General features: G+C 40.2%; 3 protein-coding genes across 3 annotated transcripts; 2 read left to right on the forward strand and 1 right to left on the reverse strand.

Moving 5' to 3' along the window:
* The first annotated feature begins 476 nt into the window (after positions 1–476).
* cdcp2 (CUB domain containing protein 2) lies at positions 477–9494 on the forward strand. The gene is made up of 6 exons (XM_047368658.1): positions 477–654; positions 894–1241; positions 4690–5031; positions 6521–6874; positions 7106–7284; positions 8832–9494. Exons 1-6 carry the CDS (start codon positions 477–479, stop codon positions 9135–9137), a joined length of 1707 nt encoding a protein of 568 aa, XP_047224614.1. The 3' UTR covers positions 9138–9494.
* Positions 9495–9632: 138 nt separating this feature from the next.
* On the reverse strand, positions 9633–12433 carry tceanc2 (transcription elongation factor A (SII) N-terminal and central domain containing 2). The gene is made up of 4 exons (XM_047368475.1): positions 11879–12433; positions 11653–11794; positions 10834–11027; positions 9633–9980 (listed from the first exon to the last, which is right to left on the reverse strand). The coding sequence occupies exons 1-4, from the start codon at positions 11975–11977 to the stop codon at positions 9792–9794; spliced, it is 624 nt and encodes a 207-aa protein (XP_047224431.1). The 5' UTR covers positions 11978–12433; the 3' UTR covers positions 9633–9791.
* Positions 12434–13239: 806 nt separating this feature from the next.
* Positions 13240–21617, forward strand: tmem59 (transmembrane protein 59). The gene is made up of 8 exons (XM_047368473.1): positions 13240–13458; positions 13651–13756; positions 14321–14415; positions 14492–14644; positions 14757–14829; positions 19567–19690; positions 19805–19922; positions 20922–21617. The coding sequence occupies exons 1-8, from the start codon at positions 13303–13305 to the stop codon at positions 21072–21074; spliced, it is 978 nt and encodes a 325-aa protein (XP_047224429.1). The 5' UTR covers positions 13240–13302; the 3' UTR covers positions 21075–21617.
* The last annotated feature ends 263 nt before the right edge of the window (positions 21618–21880 follow it).

Below are 21880 nucleotides of genomic sequence, written 5' to 3' on the forward strand. Positions count from 1 at the left end.
CTCTGCATTGCCAAACTATTTTAATTGGATATTAAATTGGTTTCTGGGAACGTTTCATGAGCTCAGTGTGGTTGGGCAATAAAAGCAGAACTTTACCACTGGGTTAATTTTGTGGGTTAATTTTTATTGGTGTTTTTTCCCTCATCTGAATCACTGAAACCCCCATATAACTCGTTTTGATGTTTGAGAACATCTTAGCTCACACGTTCTTTTTATTTTTCATGTTACTCTGACAGAAGTATTTGTTTTTATAAATGCATTTTCTTTTCCTATGTCTTTACCAGTGCCCCCTCTCAGATGGTTGTCTAACAGTGTTTGTGTGCATTTCAGCATCATCAAAAATGCATAACGTCTCTGCAAACAGTGTCCTGACAAGCATCTAGAGCTCACTGGATATCAGTCATTAAAATTTAGCAAAGAGACCAAAGCGTAGCCTGTGGGTGGATAGGTATCAGGTTCATCCATTCAGGCAATGGATGAATTTTTCAAAGTCCTATTACCTCAAGGCAGTGCACTGTGACATTACAGTTGTGTCTCAGCTGGAAAAGCAGTCGAGGTTTGAGAAAAGCCGAATCCACAATAACAATATGGGTCTCGGGGTGGCTATACTGATTCGTTTACTATTGCTGGTTGACAGGGCTTATACTAAAAAAGGTGAGTTGTCATTTTTTATCCTGATGGAACACTGTTTAGACTTAATAGGAGTGTTTTATATTGTGGGGTCTATATATTCAGATAAAGCTGGGCCTCCATTGTTCAAAGTCAGAGTGTAATACAATTTCATGGATTGTATCAGCTGGCAAGAAAACAGTGAAATCAGTCAGGGATAAACAGTAGGCCTTTTTATATCTTTTCCTCTAAGCTGAAATAAAACATTGTTTTGTAATTTCTAGGTGTCAAATGTGGAGGAATCCTCTCTGCTCCATCTGGTAACATCTCCAGTCCAAACTTCCCAGGCCTGTATCCCTACAACATTGACTGCTCCTGGCTGATCGTGGTGGCTGAGGGCTCCTCGGTCCTCCTCACCTTTCACCACTTTGAGCTGGAGTACCATACCAGCTGTGCTTACGACTATATCAAAATATACAATGGCATATCTGAGGACGAGGGGAACCTCCTTGGGATATTTTGCGGTGACATTTCCCCACCTCAGTTCACTTCCTCTTGGAATGTCATGTCCATTATCTTCCATTCCGACCGCCATGTGGCCAAGAGGGGCTTCAGTTTTGGCTACAGAAAAGGTAACTTTTTAGATTTAATGCAATATGACAGATATAGTGGGGCTAACTCTACAAAACCTTTGTTGATTTTGTAACTCATCAATTGTACCTAAACATCCTGGCTATAACCACACTAAGACATTATTCTGAAATAGCGCTCTGAGACACTGACCTCAAACGGTCATGTTATTATTTGAAAATAGCATTTAATCCTGTCGACATAAATCAAATATGTAAAAAATCCTATGTAAGCCAAGAATTACTCATATTCAATGCATGTCTATTGATTGCAAGTAAAAAAGTACTTACATATAAAATCATTAGATTGTTTTCAAAATTTGTATTGGCTTTTAACCATTTTACTCTTCTTTCTTATTTATTAAATAATGTCATGTTAACTTCTTGAAGGCTATTGTCACAAATTCACCTCAAACCACCTCAAAGCCAGGGTTACAGTTATTAATTATACTTTATACTCAATCGTACTTTAGGTTTAAAATAATTGTTTAATTTAGCAACATGTTTTTTTCTGATTGGAAGTAATATTAACATTTTCGAGTGGGCCAGGCACTGAAAATCTATGGAGGAAGTCAAAGATTGAGGTGATGGCAATGAGGGTCTCCAGGCTTAAAGATTTTGAGGCTCACCACTAAAGATAAATTGTACCCCTTAGGCCTAATTATGTCTAATTTCGCTCATTTGAATAGTAAATAACAAGCTCCCCTTAATTTATAATCTGCTTGGTACCAAAACACAATTGAATTTGTTTGTATAAATATAGATAAATTCAGGCAGTAAAGGGTTAAATGTATTTTTTGTCATCAAACTATTGCAAAACAGTTTGATGACAAACAGCTATACAATGGGAAGGAAGCCCTGTGTGAACCATTTTTTGAGACAACTTTGGTTAAAAGCTGCTCCAGGTGAAAGTTGTTCTCAGCTAAAATGCAGTCGATTCGTCTTTCTTTGAAAGCTCTTTCGAGATCCACGGATCACGACCAAGGCAGTTCTGAATAACCACAGCAGTTTTTGTCATCATGTTGATGATGGTGCAGTGGACATTGTGTGCAAAGCTGGTCCCCATCCCCTTCAACCAAGGACGGTTCTACTTCACACATGAAGCCAAACAACAAACGTTTTCTCATTGTTTTCTGAAGCTCACCTGGGAAAAAGCTGAAAGAGTAGTTTTGACATAAGCATGTGGATTGTAGATTTCAGAATTGAAAATTCAGTCAGGGTATGTTGTGTTTTTTGATTTTTTTTCTAAACTTTTAAAGATTAAAAAGCACCATGTGAAAAGAGAATAATAATCACAATTGTGGAGAAAAATATCAGTTAGGCTGTAGGAAACCTGAGCTTGAGCAGCATTTGTCCTTCCAACAAGGCAATCATCCCATATTGTCAATGTACTTAGCAAAAAAAAAGCACAAACATTTCTGAATTAGAGTTAAGACTTAAAACTGATCCTGAATATATGAGATACTTTAAAACAGGTGCCTGGAACACCTCGGGAGGTGTTCCAGGCACGTCCCACCGGGAGGAGGCCCAGGGGACGGCCCAGGACACGCTGGAGGGACTATGTCTCTCGGCTGGCCTGGGAACGCCTTGGGCTCCCCCTGGAGGAACTGGAGGAGGTGTCTGGAGAGAGGGACGTCTGGGCGTCTCTGCTGAGTCTGCTGCCCCCGCGACCCGGTCCTGGATAAGCGGAAGACGACGAACGAACGAACGAACTTTAAAACAGAGTGACATCCGGAAACACCTTAAATCTTAAAGCCACTAAGACCCACAAAAAGTGCACAAGCGCAAAAATTTGGCTTGCGATTATATTGACTTAAACGGTAAATAAGAACTTTGAAATTCATTGCAGTGAAGCCTAAAATAAATTTAAAAACAAAGGCATTTGTGGCACATCAGCAACAAGGATTAAAACGTGATGATGGGTCCATGTTTATGAAAGCAATCAAAAATACCAGTGCTGGAGCTTTTTCTTCTAAAACATTTTACTACTTTGAATTAATTAAAAATATAATACTTGACTTACTAGACTAGTTTTTTGCGTTTCTTTGCCAGGTTTGCATTTTGGGTATTTTCTGCTGTTGTTCTCTGGAGATCCTCTCCAGCTGCGTCAGCTTGGATGTGGAGGGTCAGTAGAAAGACATTTTAGGTGTTTCCCGGAAATGTTCAATTGGATGCAAACCCAACCTCAGGCTGGGCTGCTCAAGGACATTTACCAACGGCTCCTAAAGCCAGTCTTTGTGATCTTGGTTGGATCTCGGATCTTGTTTGAGAAACTGATAAAGACCTGGACCCATATTTACAAAGATTCTTAAGACTAAAAGTAGCTCCTAGTTACGTCTTTCTAAGAAAAATCTTAGAATTTCTGAAATTCTTTTTCTTAGAATTTTACCAGTTAGATCAAATTTATTCACAATGCACCTTAGGCCTTGAGACAGCTCCTAAAGTAAACAAATGTTAAGAGTAGTGACGACTTTTAGTGAGCCTAAGAGTGTCTTAAGCAGAGAAGATGTCGAAAAGCCCGAGAGGAAGGAGAGATATTCTCCATGCAATGAACAACAGTGAATTAATAAAAGGCTGCTAGCTCAATCATGCAAAGATCCACTGCCTAAACAGTCGAGTAAATGAACACAAACGTCTACAACAATCGATTACTAATATAGAGATAAGAAAAACTTAAGTATCTCCCTAGATTGAATCAAAATAGTTTCAGCAGCAGGACAGGGTAAAGGTACACCTCTAATAAGGTAATATTAGGAAGGATAAATAAATAAAAGAAATAATAATGAATAACCATGAATAACAAGTGAACAAAACAGTATGGTACAGAATTATTTAAATATTGACAGACTGTAAAATGCTTTCAAAATAACTCGATTATATATATATATATATATATAGGTGTGTGTGTGTATATAAATACAAACTCTAGATGAGATATTAAGATCAAATAGATGGAGTGGGATAACAGCCAGCATTGCAAGTAAACATAATAGTAAAAAAATTACAAATTATGATGAGCAAGTAAATAAGGTTCAACCATCCCGATGCTGTGTAACAATTAATTTAATTTTGATAAGTTTAATCATCATGCCTTACACATTTCTTAATCCAGTCTAAATTCTCTCCATTGATTACTAGGAGCACATTTGTTACATTTTTTTGTAAATCACAGCTCTCAGAAGACAGCGTCACACCTAGTAACGGTGTCAACCACACCTCCTCACTAAGAAGGAAATTTCTGTCTCCTTACTCAGGGTCGCTCTCAGCAGCGAACTGAATAATCCCTAAGCTGAGACTCTGAGAATCTTTGTGAATTCAGGCCCATATCATTATAACTGACAGAGAGTATGCTTTCTTTTAGTGTAACTTTTAAAGTTTTCCTGTTCTCCTCCTAAAAATGTTTTTTTCCCTAGTAAAGGTAATTTTCCTTTTCGCCTCCTATCCTCTCTAGATATGTGTGGTGGGGTGTTGACCGGACTATCAGGTATCATCTCCAGTCCAGGCTACCCTCAGGACTACAGCAACAATGCAGAATGCTCCTGGACAATCCATGTGTCAAACACAAGTGTTGTCACCTTGGTCTTCTTGGACTTCCAACTGGAGAACAATGAGGGATGTAATTTTGACTTTGTTGCCCTGTTCGATGGGCCAACAGTTACCCACCCCCATCTCGGCAAATACTGTGGGACGGATAAACCCCCCAACACAGTCACAACTGCTAACCAACTTATGTTCGTCTTCAAGTCAGATTTCAATATTGGAGGACGGGGCTTTAAGGCTTACTATTACTCAGGTAAGAACATTCTCTTTGGCTCCTTTACACCAATATTCTTCTTGTGTATTGACTGATAGTGGACCTAAAGGAGCGGAAAATAGTGAAAGCAGTTAAAAAAAAGTATTCATGATGTTATACTGCATGTTTGAGACAAGTCACTGGAAGGATGATGCAAAGAAATTCCTTTAAATTTAATAAAATATTCAGTAACAATGCAGAATCAAGTCTTTAAGTGGTCCAGTCAAAGCCTAGACTTGAAGCTTAGTGAATGGTACTTAGTTTGGCGTAAATCTACAGGCAGAAAGGTGGACATTGTAATAAGGATGTAAAAATATTAAGTCTGACTTTTTAAATATATGGGGTTTTTTTGTAAAGCTGTTTTTTTCGATAAATGACAATTGTTTACCTCCTGTTAGCTGCATGACAACATCAAGAACACTCTAGTGTAAGATTTTATTATGTGATAACGCCATAGTCAACAAAAACAGTAAATTAAGCTCTGTACATACTTCATAGCTTCTATACTTAAATTGTCTTTAATTCACATCCCTTGAGCTATTTTCCCTTATATATGGCAAACAGGACTTCCTAAGGCTTTGTTCTTGTCCTTCTTCCAGAATTTTGGAGTACACAACTAATGCTTGTCCTATTTATAGATCCCACCTGAGCTGTGGATCTCAGCAGCTCCTCGAGATTTACCATAAGTCTGCTGGCTGCTTCTCTGATAAATGCTGCCTGGCCTGTCAGTTTGGGTGGACGACCATGTCTTGCTAGGTGTGCAATTGAGCCATTTTCAGATGATGCAGTGTTCTGTGAGATATTCAAAGCTTGGGATATTGTATTATATCTTGAACCTTCTTTAACCCTCCACGCTTGCTCCCTGACCTGTGCTCTTTGGTATTGAAGCTGTTTGCTCATAATGTTCTCTAACAAACCTTCAAGGCCTTTATAGTATTTACACCAAGGTGAAATTACACACAAGTGGACTCTATATACCAATTATGTAATTTCTCAGGGCAAATATTTTACACTGGATTTAATTTGGGGGTATTGGGAGTAAACGACATGAATACAAATGCAGGCCACACTTTCCATTTATTTCATAATTGTGCTATTTTGTGTTGGCCTATCAAATAAAGTCCTAACAAATTCCATGGAAGTTTATGGTTGCAACGTGATACTGACATAAATCTTACCTCAGTCTATTCTAAGCTTTAACAACTTGCTGCTGGTTTTCATTCTGACCAGTTAAACTTGAGAAACCATAGTCTACTCATTAAGTTTGTGCAATGCAAGTAAACAAATGAGTCAGATTTCCAAAACTGTACCCATAAAATTAAAGGGAGTTCTCATAAACTTAAATTACCCGCTATAAACATGAGCTTTAAATTTTACGACTCTTGCTTTTCAATAGCTTCCTTGAAAAGAAGCAATGAAGTAAACACAGAACAGAAACATTAATGTGTTTAATGAAGATGGCTAACTAACGCAGTTTTATTAAAAACAGGTGAATGCCAACAGGCCCTGTCAGCTGTGAGCGGCAACTTCAGCAGCCCACATTTTCCCAACATCTACCCGAACAACATCAACTGCCACTGGAGCATCACCCTGGAAGCTGGGTATCGCATCAAGCTCTTCTTTCCTGTTGTGGAACTGGAGGGCCGCAACAGCCTGTCAGACGAGTGTGACTACGACTCTGTGTCGGTGTACGACGGGGACAGCCAGGCAGACGCCCTGATAGGACGATGGTGTGGCAGGGAGCGGCCCCCTTCTCTCATCTCAAAGGGGAACAAGTTGCTGGTTGTCCTCAGCACAGACAGAAATGAAGCTCACAGAGGGTTCACCGCTTCTTATCTAGGAGGTAAATGTGTTTGTGCTTGTCTTTTATCAGGAGCTAATGAGACTATTAATTCAGTGTATCCTGTGGGGACAGCAGGTTTAAGATATGTCCTCCACACTGTTTACGCTACCTGCAGTTTCAATCCTAAACTAAACTTGCTCTTGAAATCCTAAACGTTAATCCCAGCAAACAGTTCTTCTCCATGTCATTCTTATTCTGCTCACGACATTTTTTGAAATGTGTTCTCCTCAGTGGTGCCTGTGAATGTTAGCTGCACGAGATCAGAGTTTACCATCCTGATCCCTCAACAGTCCTTACCTCAGCTGGACCGCGAGAGCATTTACCTTGGAAACCCAACATGTGCAGCTCAGCTAACAACCTCCTCATATAAAATACTGGCTCAGTTTGTTAACTGTGGTACAGCCAGCCAGGTAACCAGCTATCACACTATGTTACACCACACAATGATTTGTTATTATCAATCTGCTGTAGACAGTGGCCTGTGGAGGGTTCCTACACAGTTTGGAATTTTCTTTTATAATTTCCCAGTATGGAAAAATGTTTAGGCATTTAAATTGTATTCATTATTCTGTTATTCAAAAGATAAAAAAATAACCTTTAAAGAATTAAGTGTACCTTAAATTAATTTCTATCTAAATTATCTGTTTTTATATGGCTATAACAGATTTTCCCTATCTGTTTTGTCAATTTTTTAAAAAGTCGATTGCTTTAGAAGAAAATAAATAAATAAAACCAAAAGAAAATCCACTTAAGTAGAAATGTTTAACCCAGAAAAAACAAAGCATTTAGACCAGAGCTTTGTGTGGTTTTAAAACTGGGCCTGGTTTTAGGCAATAATCAAAGCAATCAAAATCCAAATTTTTGAATTTCTACAAACATCTTTGATAAATCTGGACTGAATTATTCTACATTTATAAACTGTAGATTCTTTGAATCACAGGTTTGTAAATGTTTAAAGTGATTGATTCTATATGTCAGAAATTTCAAAGCACAGTCGATTTCATAAGATTTAATAATAACCTTTTATCATTTACCACACCACCAGGGTGGTAAATGTTTTATGACTTGTTAAACATAAAGATGATAAAGCTTGATAAAAGTACATTTTGTAAAACAAATTCCCAGAACACCTTTACAATTTAAGACTGAACAGATTTCCTTTATTTGTTTTTGTCAATTACCAGTTCTGCAAAAAAAAGGGTATGGAAAAGTGCTTTAGTTTCCAAACTTTATTAATTATTCTCTTAATTAAAAGATTCTATTGAAAGATCTGAATTTCTAAAGCATAAATCGTCTCTTACATTAATTTATACGTAATTTACATCATACATCTTGTAACTAACGCATCTCAACCTGAATTTTTGTCCAATCTATTTATTGGTTTGGTTTTTCAGGATCCTGTGAAATTTATTTATACCTTACTTGCAATAAATTTTGCTTTTATGTTTTATTTGGCAAGTCTGTGCTTTATAATCTAACCTCATTTGTTTTAAAATAAATAAATACAGAAATAAATACAATAGCAAAAATGATTTTAGGCAGAAAAAAAAAAACACTGAAAAAATGAAGCATGTTGCCGCATTTTGGGCTTCTAGACGTTATTACACCAGATTTTTAGACAGGACCTGCATGTGGTTTTAAAACTGCATCTAATTTAGGTGTCAAACAAAGCACTGAAAATACACATTTTTACAAACAGGCTTTTCAAATCTTTCAAATTATTCTACAATAAATACAGATTCTTTAAAGCACAGCTTATAAATGTTTACTTTTTAATTAGTGTTGTAGATTGAAAAGCAGAGCTCATTTTCCTAAAAATAATAATCACAAACCGATGCCCTTTACAAGAATATAAAATCAATACCCAATTTCTGCGTTGTGTCGTTTCATGATTTATGGAACATACAGATGATAAAACTTCTTTTATATCCATTTTGTGAATAATGATTGCTTACAGAAACACTGGAACATCACCATGCTGGTGAACAAGCTCTACATTGATTTCTCTGATGGGAAGCAGCAAAACATACAAGAATACAAGGTGCAGTGCGATGCCTTACGGAAGGTCGCGTCTGTGTCAATCATTTCTGCAGAGGAGCGGCGGCTGGAGGAGCAGGCCCAGCAGGCGGACAGCGACAGCAGCGGTTACGCAGCAGCACCAGAACCAGAAGCCCATGACTTGAGTGATATTGTCTTCATCAGCATCTGTGTTCTGGCTGTAATCCTCATGGTGATAGCTATTGTTTGGTTGGTGCTTCTTTAGTGAGGTACACAAAGATTATCAGCATTTTTTTTAAATTCAGGTCTCAACTAATTTTTTTATAAAAAAAATTAAAAATGTAAGAAAAATAATAATTTTATAATATTAACACTGCCCTCTAAGCAGAAGTTTGTTGCAAATCTGTCTTCTCATCTAAAAACAAAGACATTTATTATTATGAAGCACTGCATGTAATGTGTAGAAACGTTTCTAAACGTGTTATAATAGTCCCAATTTTGGTAACAAATGTTCAAACTATGTGAAGATTCCTTCACATAGTTTTGTATTTTTGGTTGTTGGGGAAGCCTTTTATGGGAGGTGTCGTACCCATCATGTGTTGATGCGTGCCTGCAATGGGGATGGTTACACCAAATTTAGTTATTGAATTTTGTATTTGATTTATGTTTTTTCATTAGGTTTTGAAACAAAATCAATGACGGATGGTATAGTATAGTGTAACCTGGAGCTATGGTTGTCATATTTAAATTAGAACATTTCCTCATAAAAAAGTATACATTTATTGATGTGCCACAAAGTATAAAAGTATTTTGTATTTTCCCAGCAAACTGAACATGATTAAAGCTTAAAAATAAAAATTCACATGATTTTAAAATCTCTTCTATATGAGGTCCGGGTCACAGACTAAGTTGTGTTCGCTTATTTTTTGTATTTTAAAACCAGCTGGCTGACCAATATTTTGCTGTCCTTCACTTGACTTTTGATGTCAGGGTTGTGTCTGAAGGCGAACACCAGCGCCCTGACGGTCCGTCTGTATGAGCTGCTCACTAACCGGGAGCTCTGGTGAAACACTTCTCTCTCAATGTTGTCTATAAGTCCAGAATCCTCCTGTATCGCATACAGACAGACAGAAAAAAATGTATTTTAGTTCAGCAATCTGTAGGAATGCAGAATGACCAAAGAGTTAGAAAATAAACCGGGAAATGATTAAAAGAGGATGATTGGTGAATGTGAAACCAACAGACCTTATTTTAATATGTAGGTCGGTGTTGTTACAAATTAAAATAAAAGGTACAAGTTTATAAGCATGCAGACGGATGAGAGTCTCACAAGTTTCTACTAAATCTAAATAATTTTTACATTTTTTAAATAATTTTAAATATGATGCCGATATGTTTTGGCAAACTAAAAGCACGACCTATAGACACAAATTAATATTTTTATATTTCTATAAGTTCCTTTGCACATAGGCGTGCCTTATGTCACTGATTGCACTATTTCTAAGTGTTCCTATACATTTTTCAGGTAGAAATTTCCAACTTCTAACTACTCAGATTTTCAGTATTCTCAGTCCTTTATGTCCATTTTAAAATATACAACACTAAAGTTCACTATGACTTCACGGAAGATATATTTCTACAGTGGAATTGGTTTAAATCAGTAAAAACGGAAAATGAAAAAGAGGAGGACATAAAATAAAGGTGGGACACAAGGAAGATAGCAAAGAATGAATTGGGATTGGAAAGCAAGAAAGGAAAAAATGGAATAAAGGAAACAGCAAAGGAAGGACAAGATAGAACGACAATTTAGAAGGAAGGACACAAGGAAAGAAAGAAAGGAATTAAGGATGCAAAGAAGAAAAGAAATAAAGGCCAGGCAGAAATTCCATTTCAGTGCATCAACCCAACGAAAACAACCCATGAATGTTTAATATTACAATAGCTGTAATGCTCTTTCTCACCTTGACCTCCAGCGCTTCAGACAGCAGCCTCCGAGCGTTGTTCCTGAGCCCTTCGGACTGTTTGTCAGAGCGCACTTCAATAGACGGCTTATTTGAATTCTCCTCAATGAACGTCCTCCAGTCAGTGTAAACCTTTGCTGCCAGAGAACTCACCTCAGGATCCGGATGCTTTTGCACTTTGTTGACAATGTGATCTATGAAGAAAATAAACAAAATATTTATTTAGTTTCTTAATTGGCATAATCTGAGCTGGTGGCAAACTTGACTTTTACAGATGAACTGTAATTAAAATTCAAATTGACCTAATTTTGAACTTCGCCAACACGGGATGTGTCAAGCCAAGTCAGTCAGTGCTGTGAAAACGTATTTTAAGCCCTATAGATTTCATCTGCTTTTTCATGTTGCTTAAAAGTTTCAGATCTTCAAACAATTTTAAATGTAAGACAAATAACGTGAATAAAGGCAAAAAGTAGATGGTAATAAATCCATCCTATTGAATGATGGTCAAAGCATTTCTGTTATGCATCTTTTATTTTTAAATACATTTGTTTATATGGTTTATTACCACGAAATACACCCACATGGAGTGGTAGTAGTTAACCTGATTTCAAGAGAACTAGATAAACCTAATTTACTTTTTTTTTGGCTTCTAAACTATGACTGCATGACTTTGGCCTGTATGTTTTAATATACTGGTCGGTATTACAGGGCCAAAAGGTTTCTGTTTTTAATTGGATTAGTTCATATAAAGCCTGTTCTGCGTGGTGTATGAATCCAGCAAAGAGCAGAAAAAGATGGGTAAGGGTCTCCTGTATGTACCTATTTTAGTGGACCTGAGCACCTCTTTGGATGGGATCTTCTTGCTCAGCTCAGTCAGGGCGTTCATCAGGTTCTCCTTGCTCTGTTCTGGCAGCTCCAGCGTCGACTTGTAGCGCAGGATGTCCTCGATCACAACTACCCTCTTAAAGAAACAGTATGGACGGACTGTCATTGCATCAATCTGTATTGTAGGAATTTATTTTGTTTATAATGTCCAATATCTCACCCGTAGAGACTCAATTGTTGCTTGTTTGTAAACTCTCTCGTCGCTCTTCGGCTGTTTGGGTGTTTCTCCGTTGGGAAGCCGAACCACAAACTTGTCCATCTTCAAATATAAAGGTATCTTCCTTTAAAAAAAATTACAGCTTGCTAACGATAGCTGAATTCTGAGCTAACCACTGCTAACTGATGCGGTTACCTAGCTTAAAACTACCTTCTTACTAAGTCCGAAACAACTTTACAATTAAAATTAAATAAGGGTTTAATACATGTGATCAACACATTTGTTTGCACTCTGTAACCATGTTTATGTGTGGGGAAAATGGTTGAAAATAGTGTCAATACTGGAATTAAAATAACGACGGAAGCCTGTTTGTAGCAGTAAACATGTTGCCTTCGGGTACGTTGAGGAAAAAAACGTTGTTAGCTGTTTGAAAAATGCAAATGCACTTTAAACGTAGTTTTAATGGCTCTGTCGTCGTCGTTGTTGTTGTTGTTATTATTAACAAATATAATGATAATAGATTCAACTGATTTGAGTCGATAAAAGTTTGACTGGAAATAAATTTGACCTGTTTGTCTTTAAAATGCATTCCGATTACATTTCCTGTAAATTGGTGCTACAAAGATAAACTGAAATTAATTGACATATATTATTATTATTATTGTTGCTAGTAGAAAAAAGCAATTCAAGATATTTTTAAATAGGCTATATTTCCGTTCTTGCTGTCATTCTCAGTGGATTTTTTCCGTCTTTTTTCCATTTTAACCAATCTATCTAATTCTCTCTCTCTCTCTCTCCGTCCTTTACGCGTATATGACTGTCTGCTGAATAAGTTGCCTTCCTCTAGATTGTGTAGGCCGTTTAATAGCGCGAAGTTTTTGTAATTAAATTATTTTTTAATGATCTGATGTAATAATTAAAATGTCTTAAAAACTGAATGTTGGGTTTTAATTTGAACTAAATCGTGATTATTAAAATTAACAAAAATGCCTGAAATAGATCACTGTGTGTAACAATCCTATTTTAAGTTTATCTTTTTGAAATGAATTAGTAAAAAAAAAAAAGCTATGTTTTGTTACGTTTTTTGTTTGTATATCATATGTTTTGTTTTAACTCATACACTCTTGATATTCAGGCTGGTCTTATTATTAAAAAATAAGCTACCTTTTTTTAAATTTACTGTATAATTCGTGTCTTTTTGTACAAAATTTCCAAATCTTTAATATAAAAAAATAGTATATAATAAATTGCATTTCATGTTACAATCCCAGGTCGTAGTTAGGTAGAAATTAGCTCTGTCAAAAAGATGAACACTCGTTTAGGAGTCCTTAAACGCAACCTTAAATGTAGAAAATATCGCGAGATTACAGTCCCGATTAGGGTGGAAGAGGAAGAGGAGTTGATTTGTTTGGGTTTTTACAGGCAAAATGGGAATCTTTTCTTTCTTTGGCAATGTTTTGGGTCTTTATGTCCTATTTGCTTGCACATTAGCGTCTTCAGACGTGTTTGACAGCGTTCTAGGAAACACAGCGTCCTGCCATAAATCATGCGGAATGACATACAGTTTGCACACGTATCCACGGGTGAGTACTTTTACCTTGCTTATGTCAGCTAGCTTGCGCTAACGTTATGCAATTTAGCGAAGGAGGCTGGTTTATTTAACTCCTGTTCTATCGTTTGATGTATTATTGTTCGAAATTATGAATTGTATGTAATAAAGTGCGTCATTTCTCGCAGAGATATCAACTGGTCCTTTGGTTTGTTTTTGTTTTCAGGAGGAGGAACTGTACGCCTGTCAGCGAGGCTGCCGTCTGTTCTCCATTTGTCACTTTGTCCGCGACAGCGACGATTTAAATCAGACCAAATCTGAGTGTGAATCAAGTAAGCCTAGGGAAACTTTGAGCTCACACCCACAGGTTTAAGGCCCGTAGGATGGGGCTGCACATCCCTTTCATTTTGTCACGTTGCAAACTCAAACTTCAATGTATTTTACTGGGGTTTTATGTGATAGCCCAAAACAAAGTAGTGCATAATTATGAAGCGGAAAGAAAAGGATACTTACGCAACTACACATTTTAGTATCTTTGTTTAAAAGCGTTAAAAATTTGTTAAAGTCCTTCCACATCACGATTATCTACTACGTTGTGTGGGTCTACCACATAAACTCCCCTATTAATACATTGAAGTTTTTAGTTCTAATGTGACAAAATGTGATATCGTATTTGTATTCCATTCAGCTTGGTGACATTCTCTATTCATGTCAAGCAATGTCCTTTTGAAAATTCGGAAATGTTTAATCATGAAAAGTATAGATGTTTGACATGAAATATGAGTAGGAACCCTGCATACCAATTAATCAACAAAAACTTGCTCTATATATTTTGTTATATATTCTGTTGCTTGCTTCTAAACCCGTTTCATGATTTTTACTCCAAATTCATGCAGCCTGCCGGGAAGCCTACGCCCAGCCTGATGAGCAGTATGCATGCAACATGGGCTGTCACAATCAGCTTCCATTTGCTGAGCAGCGTCAGGATCAGGTATATCGGTAGCTGACTGGATGCAGAATATCTCTCAAGAAATGATTGCATGCTGAGTCTGTTATTTTCTAAACAGCTGGAGGCCATGATGCCTAAGATTCATCTTCTGTATCCACTGACTTTGGTCAGAGGATTTTGGGATGATGTAATGAGTCAAGCCCAAGGCTTCATCACTTCCACCTGGACGTTCTACCTTCAGGCTGATGATGGGAAAGTTGTTGTTTTCCAGGTATTGTGCTGAAAACAGCAAAGCTTGGTGACTGGTTGTAATAAAACTGACCTCGTTAGTCTTTTTTATTTATTTAACAAATGTCAAAAATACAATCTCCTTTGTTTCCCAGTCTGAACCACAAGTTAGGTTTTTCGCCCATGTTGAACTGGACAAAGATTCTAAGGAGGAGCCTCAGAAGAGCTGTAAGCACATCAGTTTATTCTTTTATACCCTGGTCTTCAATGTTTGTCCAAAGATGAGTTTATTTAGAACAAATGTAAAATGTTGTAATAAACTCTTCAGGTCTGAAGTTTTTATGGATTCTTCATGGGCGTGCATGTCCACTTTTATACATTTAAGAAGCTATGTGCGGTTTATGACCATTTTAATTGGTTGGTTTCCTGGCACAGGCCTGGCTTTAAAGTACAGCCCGTATCTTTCAGTAGAGTTTAAATCTGGGCTTAAAGTTTTTCTGCTTTTTCCCTTCCAACACACAAAACATACTTTCCTTTTAGAACACTCAACTGTGTCTTAAGTTAAACTCTCAAGGTGCTGATCTGAGGGAAAGTTTGAGAATTTGGATGCAGCCCTCCTCCTTCATTATTCTATCTACGTTGTATAATTCACCAGTTAGGGATGGGCAATCATTGTACCTTTTACCATAATCAGGGGGGAAAAAAGATTACTGTGATAAAAATAATTTGTCATGATAACAATTAACTCTATTTGATGTTTGCTAACCCCAAAAACTAATAGTGTCAATGACATAGTTGCTTTTTAATCTGTTGAGCTCGTCGTCGTCGTCTTCTGCTTATCCGGGACCGGGTCGCGGGGGCAGCGGGCTCAGCAGAGACACCCAGACGTCCATCTCCCCAGACACCTCCTCCAGCTCCTCCTGGGGGAGCCCAAGGCGTTCCCAGGCCAGCCGAGAGACATAGTCCCTCCACTGTGTCCTGGGCCGTCCCCTGGACTTCCTCCCGGTGGGACGTGCCTGGAACACCTCCCGAGGAAGGCGTCCAGGAGGCATCTGGTATAGATGCCCGAGCCACCTCAACTGGCTCCTCTCGATGTGGAGGAGTAGCAGTTCTACTCCGAGCCCCTCCCGGATGGCCGAGCTCCTCACCCTATCTCTAAGGGAGTGCCCGGCCACCCTACGGAGGAAGCTCATTTCAGCCACTTGTATCCGGGATCTCGTTCTTTCGGTCAAGACCCAAAGTTCATGGCCATAGTTGAGGGTAGGAACGTAGACCGACTGGTAAATCGAGAGCTTCGCTTTTCGGCTCAGCTCTCTCTTCACCACAACAGACCGGCACAGCGCCCCCATTACTGCGTCAGCCGCTCCGATCCGTCTGTTGATCTCCTGCTCCATTCTTCCCTCACTCGTGAACAAGATCCCGAGATACTTAAACTCCTCCACTTGAGGCAGGAACTCCCCTCCAAACTGAAGAGGACAAGCCACCCTTTTCTTGTCAAGAACCATGGCCTCGGACTTGGAGGAGCTGATCCTCATCCCAGCCGCTTCACACTCTGCTGCGAACCGCCCCAGCGCATGCTGTAGGTCTTGGCTAGATGGGGCCAGCAGGACCACGTCATCTGCAAAAAGAAGAGACGAAATCCACTGGTCTCCAAACCAGACACCCTCTGGCCCTTGGCTGCGCCTAGAAATCCGCCTAGAAATCCTGTTCATAACTTTTATGGACAGGATTTCTGACAAAGGGCAGCCCTGCCGGAGTCCAACATGCACCGGGAACAGGTCCGACTTAGTGCCGGCAATGCGAACCAAACTGCTGCTCCGAATGGCCACTAGTAAAGGGCCCCCAACTCCATACTCCTGGAGCACCCCCCACAGGGCATCACGAGGGACACAGTCGAATGCTTTCTCCAGGTCCACAAAACACATGTGGACCGGTTGGGCAAACTCCCATGCACCCTCGAGTACCCTGTAGAGGGTATAGAGCTGGTCCAGTGTTCCACGGCCGGGACGAAAACCACACTGCTCCTCCTGAAACCGGGGTTTGACTATCGGCCGGACTCTCCTCTCCAATAGCCTGCCGTAGGCCTTACCAGGGAGGCTGAGGAGTGTGATCCCCCTGTAGTTGGACCACACCCTCCGGTCACCCTTATGAAGGGGGACCACCACCCCAGTCTGCCAGTCCAGAGGCACTGTCCCCGACCGCCACGCAATGTTGAAGAGGCGTGTCAACCATGACAGCCCCACAACATCCAGAGACTTGAGGTACTCAGGGTGGATCTCATCCACCCCCGAAGCCTTGCCACCGCGGAGCTTTTTAACCACCTCTGTGACTTCAGCCTGGGTGATGAAAGAGTCCAACACCGAGTCCCCAGCCTCTGTTTCTTGAAGTACTCCTTTCACAACCCGATAATGTCCCCAGTTGAGGTCAGCAGCCTCCCAACCCCACGTTATACAGTGTTGGCGAAGCACTGCTTCCCCCTCCTGAGGCGCCGGACGGTTTGCCAGAATCGCTTCGAGGCCAACCGGTAGTCCTTCTCCATGGCCTCACCGAACTCCTCCCAGGCCCGAGTTTTTGCCTCTGCCACAGCCCGGGCCGGGAAACGCTTGGCCTCACGGTACCCATCAGCCGCCTCAGGAGTCCCACAAGCCAACCACAGCCGATAGGACTCCTTCTTCAGCTTGACAGCGTCCCTTCCTGCCGGTGTCCACCACCGGGTTCGGGGATTGCCGCCGCGACAGGCACCGCAGATCTTACGGCCGCAGCTACGGGCAGTAGCATCGACAATAGATGTGGAGAACATGGTCCACTCGGACTCTATGTCTCCAACATCCCTCGGAATCTGGTCAAAGCTCTCCCAGAGGTGGGAGTTGAATACATCCCTGGCCAAGGGCTCCGCCAGACATTCCCAGCAGACCCTCACTATGCGCTTGGGCCTGCCAAGTCTGTCCGGCTTTCTCCTCCTCCAGCAGATCCAACTCACCACCAGGTGGTGATAAGTGGACAGCTCGGCCCCTCTCTTCACCCGAGTGTCCAAAACATGCGGCCGAAGGTCTGATGATACGACAACAAAGTCGATCGTTGACCTCCTGCCTAGGGTGTCCTGGGGCCAAGTGCACTGATGGACACCCTTATGTTTGAACATGGTGTTCATTATGGACAATCCATGACTAGCACAGAAGTCCAATAACAAAACACAACTCGGATTCAGATCAGGGAGGCCATTCCTCCCGATCACGCCTCTCCAGGTGTCACTGTCGTTTCCCACGTGGGCGTTGAAGTCCCCCAGCAGAATAATGGAGTCCCCGGGAGGGGCACTATCTAGCACCCCTGACAGGGATGCCAAGAAGGCCGGGTACTCCACACTACCGCTCGGCCCGTAGGCCGAAACGACAGTCAGAGACCTGTCCCCAACCCGAAGGCGCAGGGATGCGACCCTCTCATCCACTGGGGTAAACCCCAACACGAGACGGCTGAGCTGGGGGGCAACAAGCAAACCCACCCCTGCCCGCCGCCTCTCCCCGTGGGCCACTCCAGAGTAGAAGAGAGTCCAGCCCCTTTCAAGGAGATGGGTTCCAGAGCCCACGCTGTGCGTGGAGGCGAGCCCGACTATTTCTAGTCGATATCTCTCGACCTCCCGCACAAGCTCAGGCTCCTTTCCCCCCAGCGAGGTGACATTCCACGTCCCTAGAGCCAGCCTAAGCATCCGGGGATCGGGCCACCGAGGTCTCCACCTTCGTCCGCCGCCCAATCCTCTTTGCACCGGTCCCTCACAGTTCCCCCTCCAGGTGGTGGGCCCACTGGGGGATGGCCTTGTGTCTCTCGTTTGGGCCTGAAGCTGTTGAGCTGTCAAACATTTCTTTCTACAGTTGTTTCCATGGGAGAATCAATACAAATTAAAATAATTAAGGTATTATTTAATGCAATTATTCTGTCCTGTTTAGAGGTACAGTGGCACTGCTTAATGTAACTAGTGTATAAAGAAAATGTTGATGCTATGAAGCATAGCCAAAAAGACAGATACATTTTTAATTACTTTCTTGTCACTTTGATCATTATTGCAATAAATACAACACAATATCAAGAAAAAATCTTAAGTCAATTTCACCAAGCCCTTGCACCACTATAGGTGCCTGTGGCCCCCTACCGCATTACGATGCTACCACCATATTAAACAGCTGATGCAGGTTTTAAAGCCTCCCTTTGACTCCTCCATGTGTTTCTTGTTGTTGTGGCTGAACAGGTTTGTTTCCTCTGAGCATAAAGCCTTCCTCCTGAAGGCATTTGGTTTGTCCAGGTGGGTACCTGTAAATTTATCAAGCCTGAAGGTGCACCTTTTATTTGTGTCAACTTTGACACAACATTAAAACTGTTTACCACTTATTTTGGAATAGATCAAGCAGGTTAATACAGAGTATCTGGAAATGCCTTCCTAAAGCCCCCGACCTCAATCCTATGGAAAATATCTGGGTTAGTTTACAAGCTGGAAATTTGCCTCGAAAGCAACCAATTGAAACAAATTCTGCCAGAAGCTTGTTGATGGCAACAGAAAGCATATGGTCAAAGATAACTAGCTAAAGGGCATTTATTACAATATTAATGTATGTTTATTTGTGACCTTATGTTGATAAGTGTATATCCAAAATATATTCAAAATAGTGGACCCAGTTCTTGTTTTCGGAAATCACCGAAGTTGAGTGTTTGGTTTGATCTTCCAACCTAGAATCACAAATTTAACTTGTAAACCATCAAGATGAGTGTATTATTTACGTTATTGCTGTAGTATATTGTACGTTTTGATTAGAAATGAGTGAATTGAATATTATAAGAAATATTATCCAATGTCATTTAAAATCGTTTTAATACTTAAAACCTATGTTTCTCATCAGATCTAGAAATACAGCCAAGGGACTGTAAAGATGAAACATCCAAGCACACCACTTATCTTTTATAATTCTCAATTTCAAGTCCCCAGGCTGAGCAGTCCTATTTACAAAGAATACCATCACGCTTTAATCCAAGAGAGAGACAGAGATCTGACTGGTGACCGCAGCTATGATGACGGATACAACCTTTTCACCTGCCTGTCAAGGTTTGCACATTTCTGTTGTCTTAGCAGAGCCTGACATAAGCGGCACCAAGGTTCCACGTTCTGTGGAGCTACACAGGAGCTACACAGGCTAACTGTTTGTACTTCTCTCCACAGGAACCCCTGGCTGCCTGGGTGGATCCTAACAACAACTTTAATTCTGTCTGTGTTGGTCCTGATCTGGATCTGCTGCGCTACTGTGGCAACTGCTGTGGATCAATATGTACCCGCTGAGGTAAGCCCTGTGAGATTTTATTGTTTTGGTTTCTTGGTTATGTGTGTAAACTGTTGCTTGTTTTGACTTTTTTTTTCCATTTTAAAATTCTCCAAAATCCTGAAGCTTTTCTTTCCAGAAAATAACCGCTTCTAAAAGCTACAGTATTCAAGAGATGTTGACCTTTTAGATTTCACTGTAAATTACAGACTGTAGACATACTACTGTATGTCCCAGTAATTTCTGTGACAGATTGTTTGTTTCAAAGTTTATAACATGCACGTGGTGCTTTGCAAAAAATGTTTATATTCAGAAAGGTTCCCCACAGTTTGCTGCTGCCACTGTAATATTTAGTTTGTCGGTTTAGCTGAGTAGTCAAGTTGTCGGTCGGGTTAAAAGTTCTTCCATACTTAGGTGGGCTTTATTTAGCAATGAGTTGACTTCTATATGCAGTCAGTTCATTGGTTTATTATTCAGGGGTTTTGGAGTTAAAAGGACTGAATACAAATGCATACCACAGTGGTAGCAATAGTAGTTGTTGTGGCACAGTTGGTAGCACTGTTGCCTTGCAGCAATAAGGTCCTCGGTTCAACTCCCAGCCATGGGTCTTTCTGCATGGAGTTTGCATGTTCCCCCCCCCCGTGCATGCGTGGGTTCTCTCCGGGTACTCCGGCTTCCTCCCACAGTCCAGAAACATGACTGGTTGGTTAATTGGTCTAAATTGCGCTTAGGCATAAATGAGTGTGTGCATGGTTGTGTGTCTCTGTGTTGCCCTGCGATGGACTGGCGACCTGTCCAGGTTGTACCCTGCCTCTCGCCCATAGACTGCTGGAGATAGGCACCAGCTTCCCTGCGACCCAGTATTAAGGACGCGGGTATAGAAAATGGATGGGTTTGTGGTATGAATATACATGTTGATGTCACTGTGTAAACCCTGCATAAACCGCACCTGATCTGATTGGATTAACATGCAAACCCAAATTCAGAAAGTCTCTCTCTGTTATTTCCCTTGCCATTTAGAAACTGAGCATTTATGGGGACAACGACTGTATCAAAGAGCAGAAACTGACTCCTTACCCACAATCCTCTCTGATTATCATCACCTCCAAGGATCCAAAAGAAGAGGCTGGGCCACTTCCTTCCAAGGTGAACCTGGGACAGTCCAACATCTAGAAATCAAAGCTGCAATCCTAAAGGAAGCTTCCTCTAGATTAATTATCATAAATAGATTTTTTTTTCTTTTTCTTTATCCTTTGATTTAAGGCCTGGGCTGGTTGTGGTCTCAGCAGAACTTTCAGATTTTTTATTAACTGATTTGTCCCTGCTTTATTTAAACCTTTTGAAATTGGGGTAGTTAAAACTTTTTTTTTCTGTATATTGGTATAATTGTGACATTCATGTATGATGGGTAATAAAGGAATAAAATGTTTTGGAACTTTTCCTGCAAGTTTGCTGTGTGCATTAGTTCTGTCGCTGTGTTTTATTGAATGTAATGAACTGACTTGAATTGATGCAGGTTTTTACCCAAATCCACAACATTTTGGTAAAATAGATTGTGTGGATAATGTTGACACCACCTTTGTTAATATGTTTGTATTTCTGCAATATTCTGATCCATTTTACAGTAAAAGTCTGTGCTCCTAATTAAATGAGACGATACATGCAGTTTTTCCTTCTTCGCTGTTTGTTTACTTGGTAATAAATCAGAATAAAATACGGAACTGTGAAATTGTTTTTTATTATTGTTTGAAAACAAGATTTCCCGTTTAACCTTTGGATAAATTAGTGAAGAGAAAATATGCCAATACAGCCTGAATCTGCAGCATATAGTAAAAAGCAAGACTAGAGAGAATTTAACCAAAACTGATGGAAACACTGATACATTTGTCACAAACTTTTGCATTTAATACTTTATAGGTTGCCAAAAATTGACTTGGGAAATCTGAGTCTGGAATAAAATGTGTAGGAATCCTGGGTAA

The sequence above is a fragment of the Girardinichthys multiradiatus genome, chromosome 6 (genome assembly GCF_021462225.1).
Source record: "Girardinichthys multiradiatus isolate DD_20200921_A chromosome 6, DD_fGirMul_XY1, whole genome shotgun sequence".
NCBI lineage: Eukaryota > Metazoa > Chordata > Actinopteri > Cyprinodontiformes > Goodeidae > Girardinichthys > Girardinichthys multiradiatus.

Excerpts from the sequence above, each read along its gene's own strand:
- tmem59 (XM_047368473.1), top strand. The coding sequence starts at position 13,303 with ATGGGAATCTTTTCTTTCTTTGGCAATGTTTTGGGTCTTTATGTCCTA. Across the intron at positions 13,757-14,320 it reads CAAATCTGAGTGTGAATCAA|CCTGCCGGGAAGCCTACGCC; the intron begins GTAAGCCTAGGG and ends AAATTCATGCAG. Across the intron at positions 14,645-14,756 it reads GGAAAGTTGTTGTTTTCCAG|TCTGAACCACAAGTTAGGTT; the intron begins GTATTGTGCTGA and ends TTTGTTTCCCAG.
- tceanc2 (XM_047368475.1), bottom strand. The coding sequence starts at position 11,977 with ATGGACAAGTTTGTGGTTCGGCTTCCCAACGGAGAAACACCCAAACAG. Across the intron at positions 11,795-11,878 it reads CAACAATTGAGTCTCTACGG|AGGGTAGTTGTGATCGAGGA; the intron begins GTGAGATATTGG and ends TGTTTCTTTAAG. Across the intron at positions 9,981-10,833 it reads CTGAAGCGCTGGAGGTCAAG|GAGGATTCTGGACTTATAGA; the intron begins GTGAGAAAGAGC and ends TATGCGATACAG.
- cdcp2 (XM_047368658.1), top strand. The coding sequence starts at position 477 with ATGAATTTTTCAAAGTCCTATTACCTCAAGGCAGTGCACTGTGACATT. Across the intron at positions 6,875-7,105 it reads CACCGCTTCTTATCTAGGAG|TGGTGCCTGTGAATGTTAGC; the intron begins GTAAATGTGTTT and ends TGTTCTCCTCAG. Across the intron at positions 7,285-8,831 it reads ACTGTGGTACAGCCAGCCAG|AAACACTGGAACATCACCAT; the intron begins GTAACCAGCTAT and ends GATTGCTTACAG.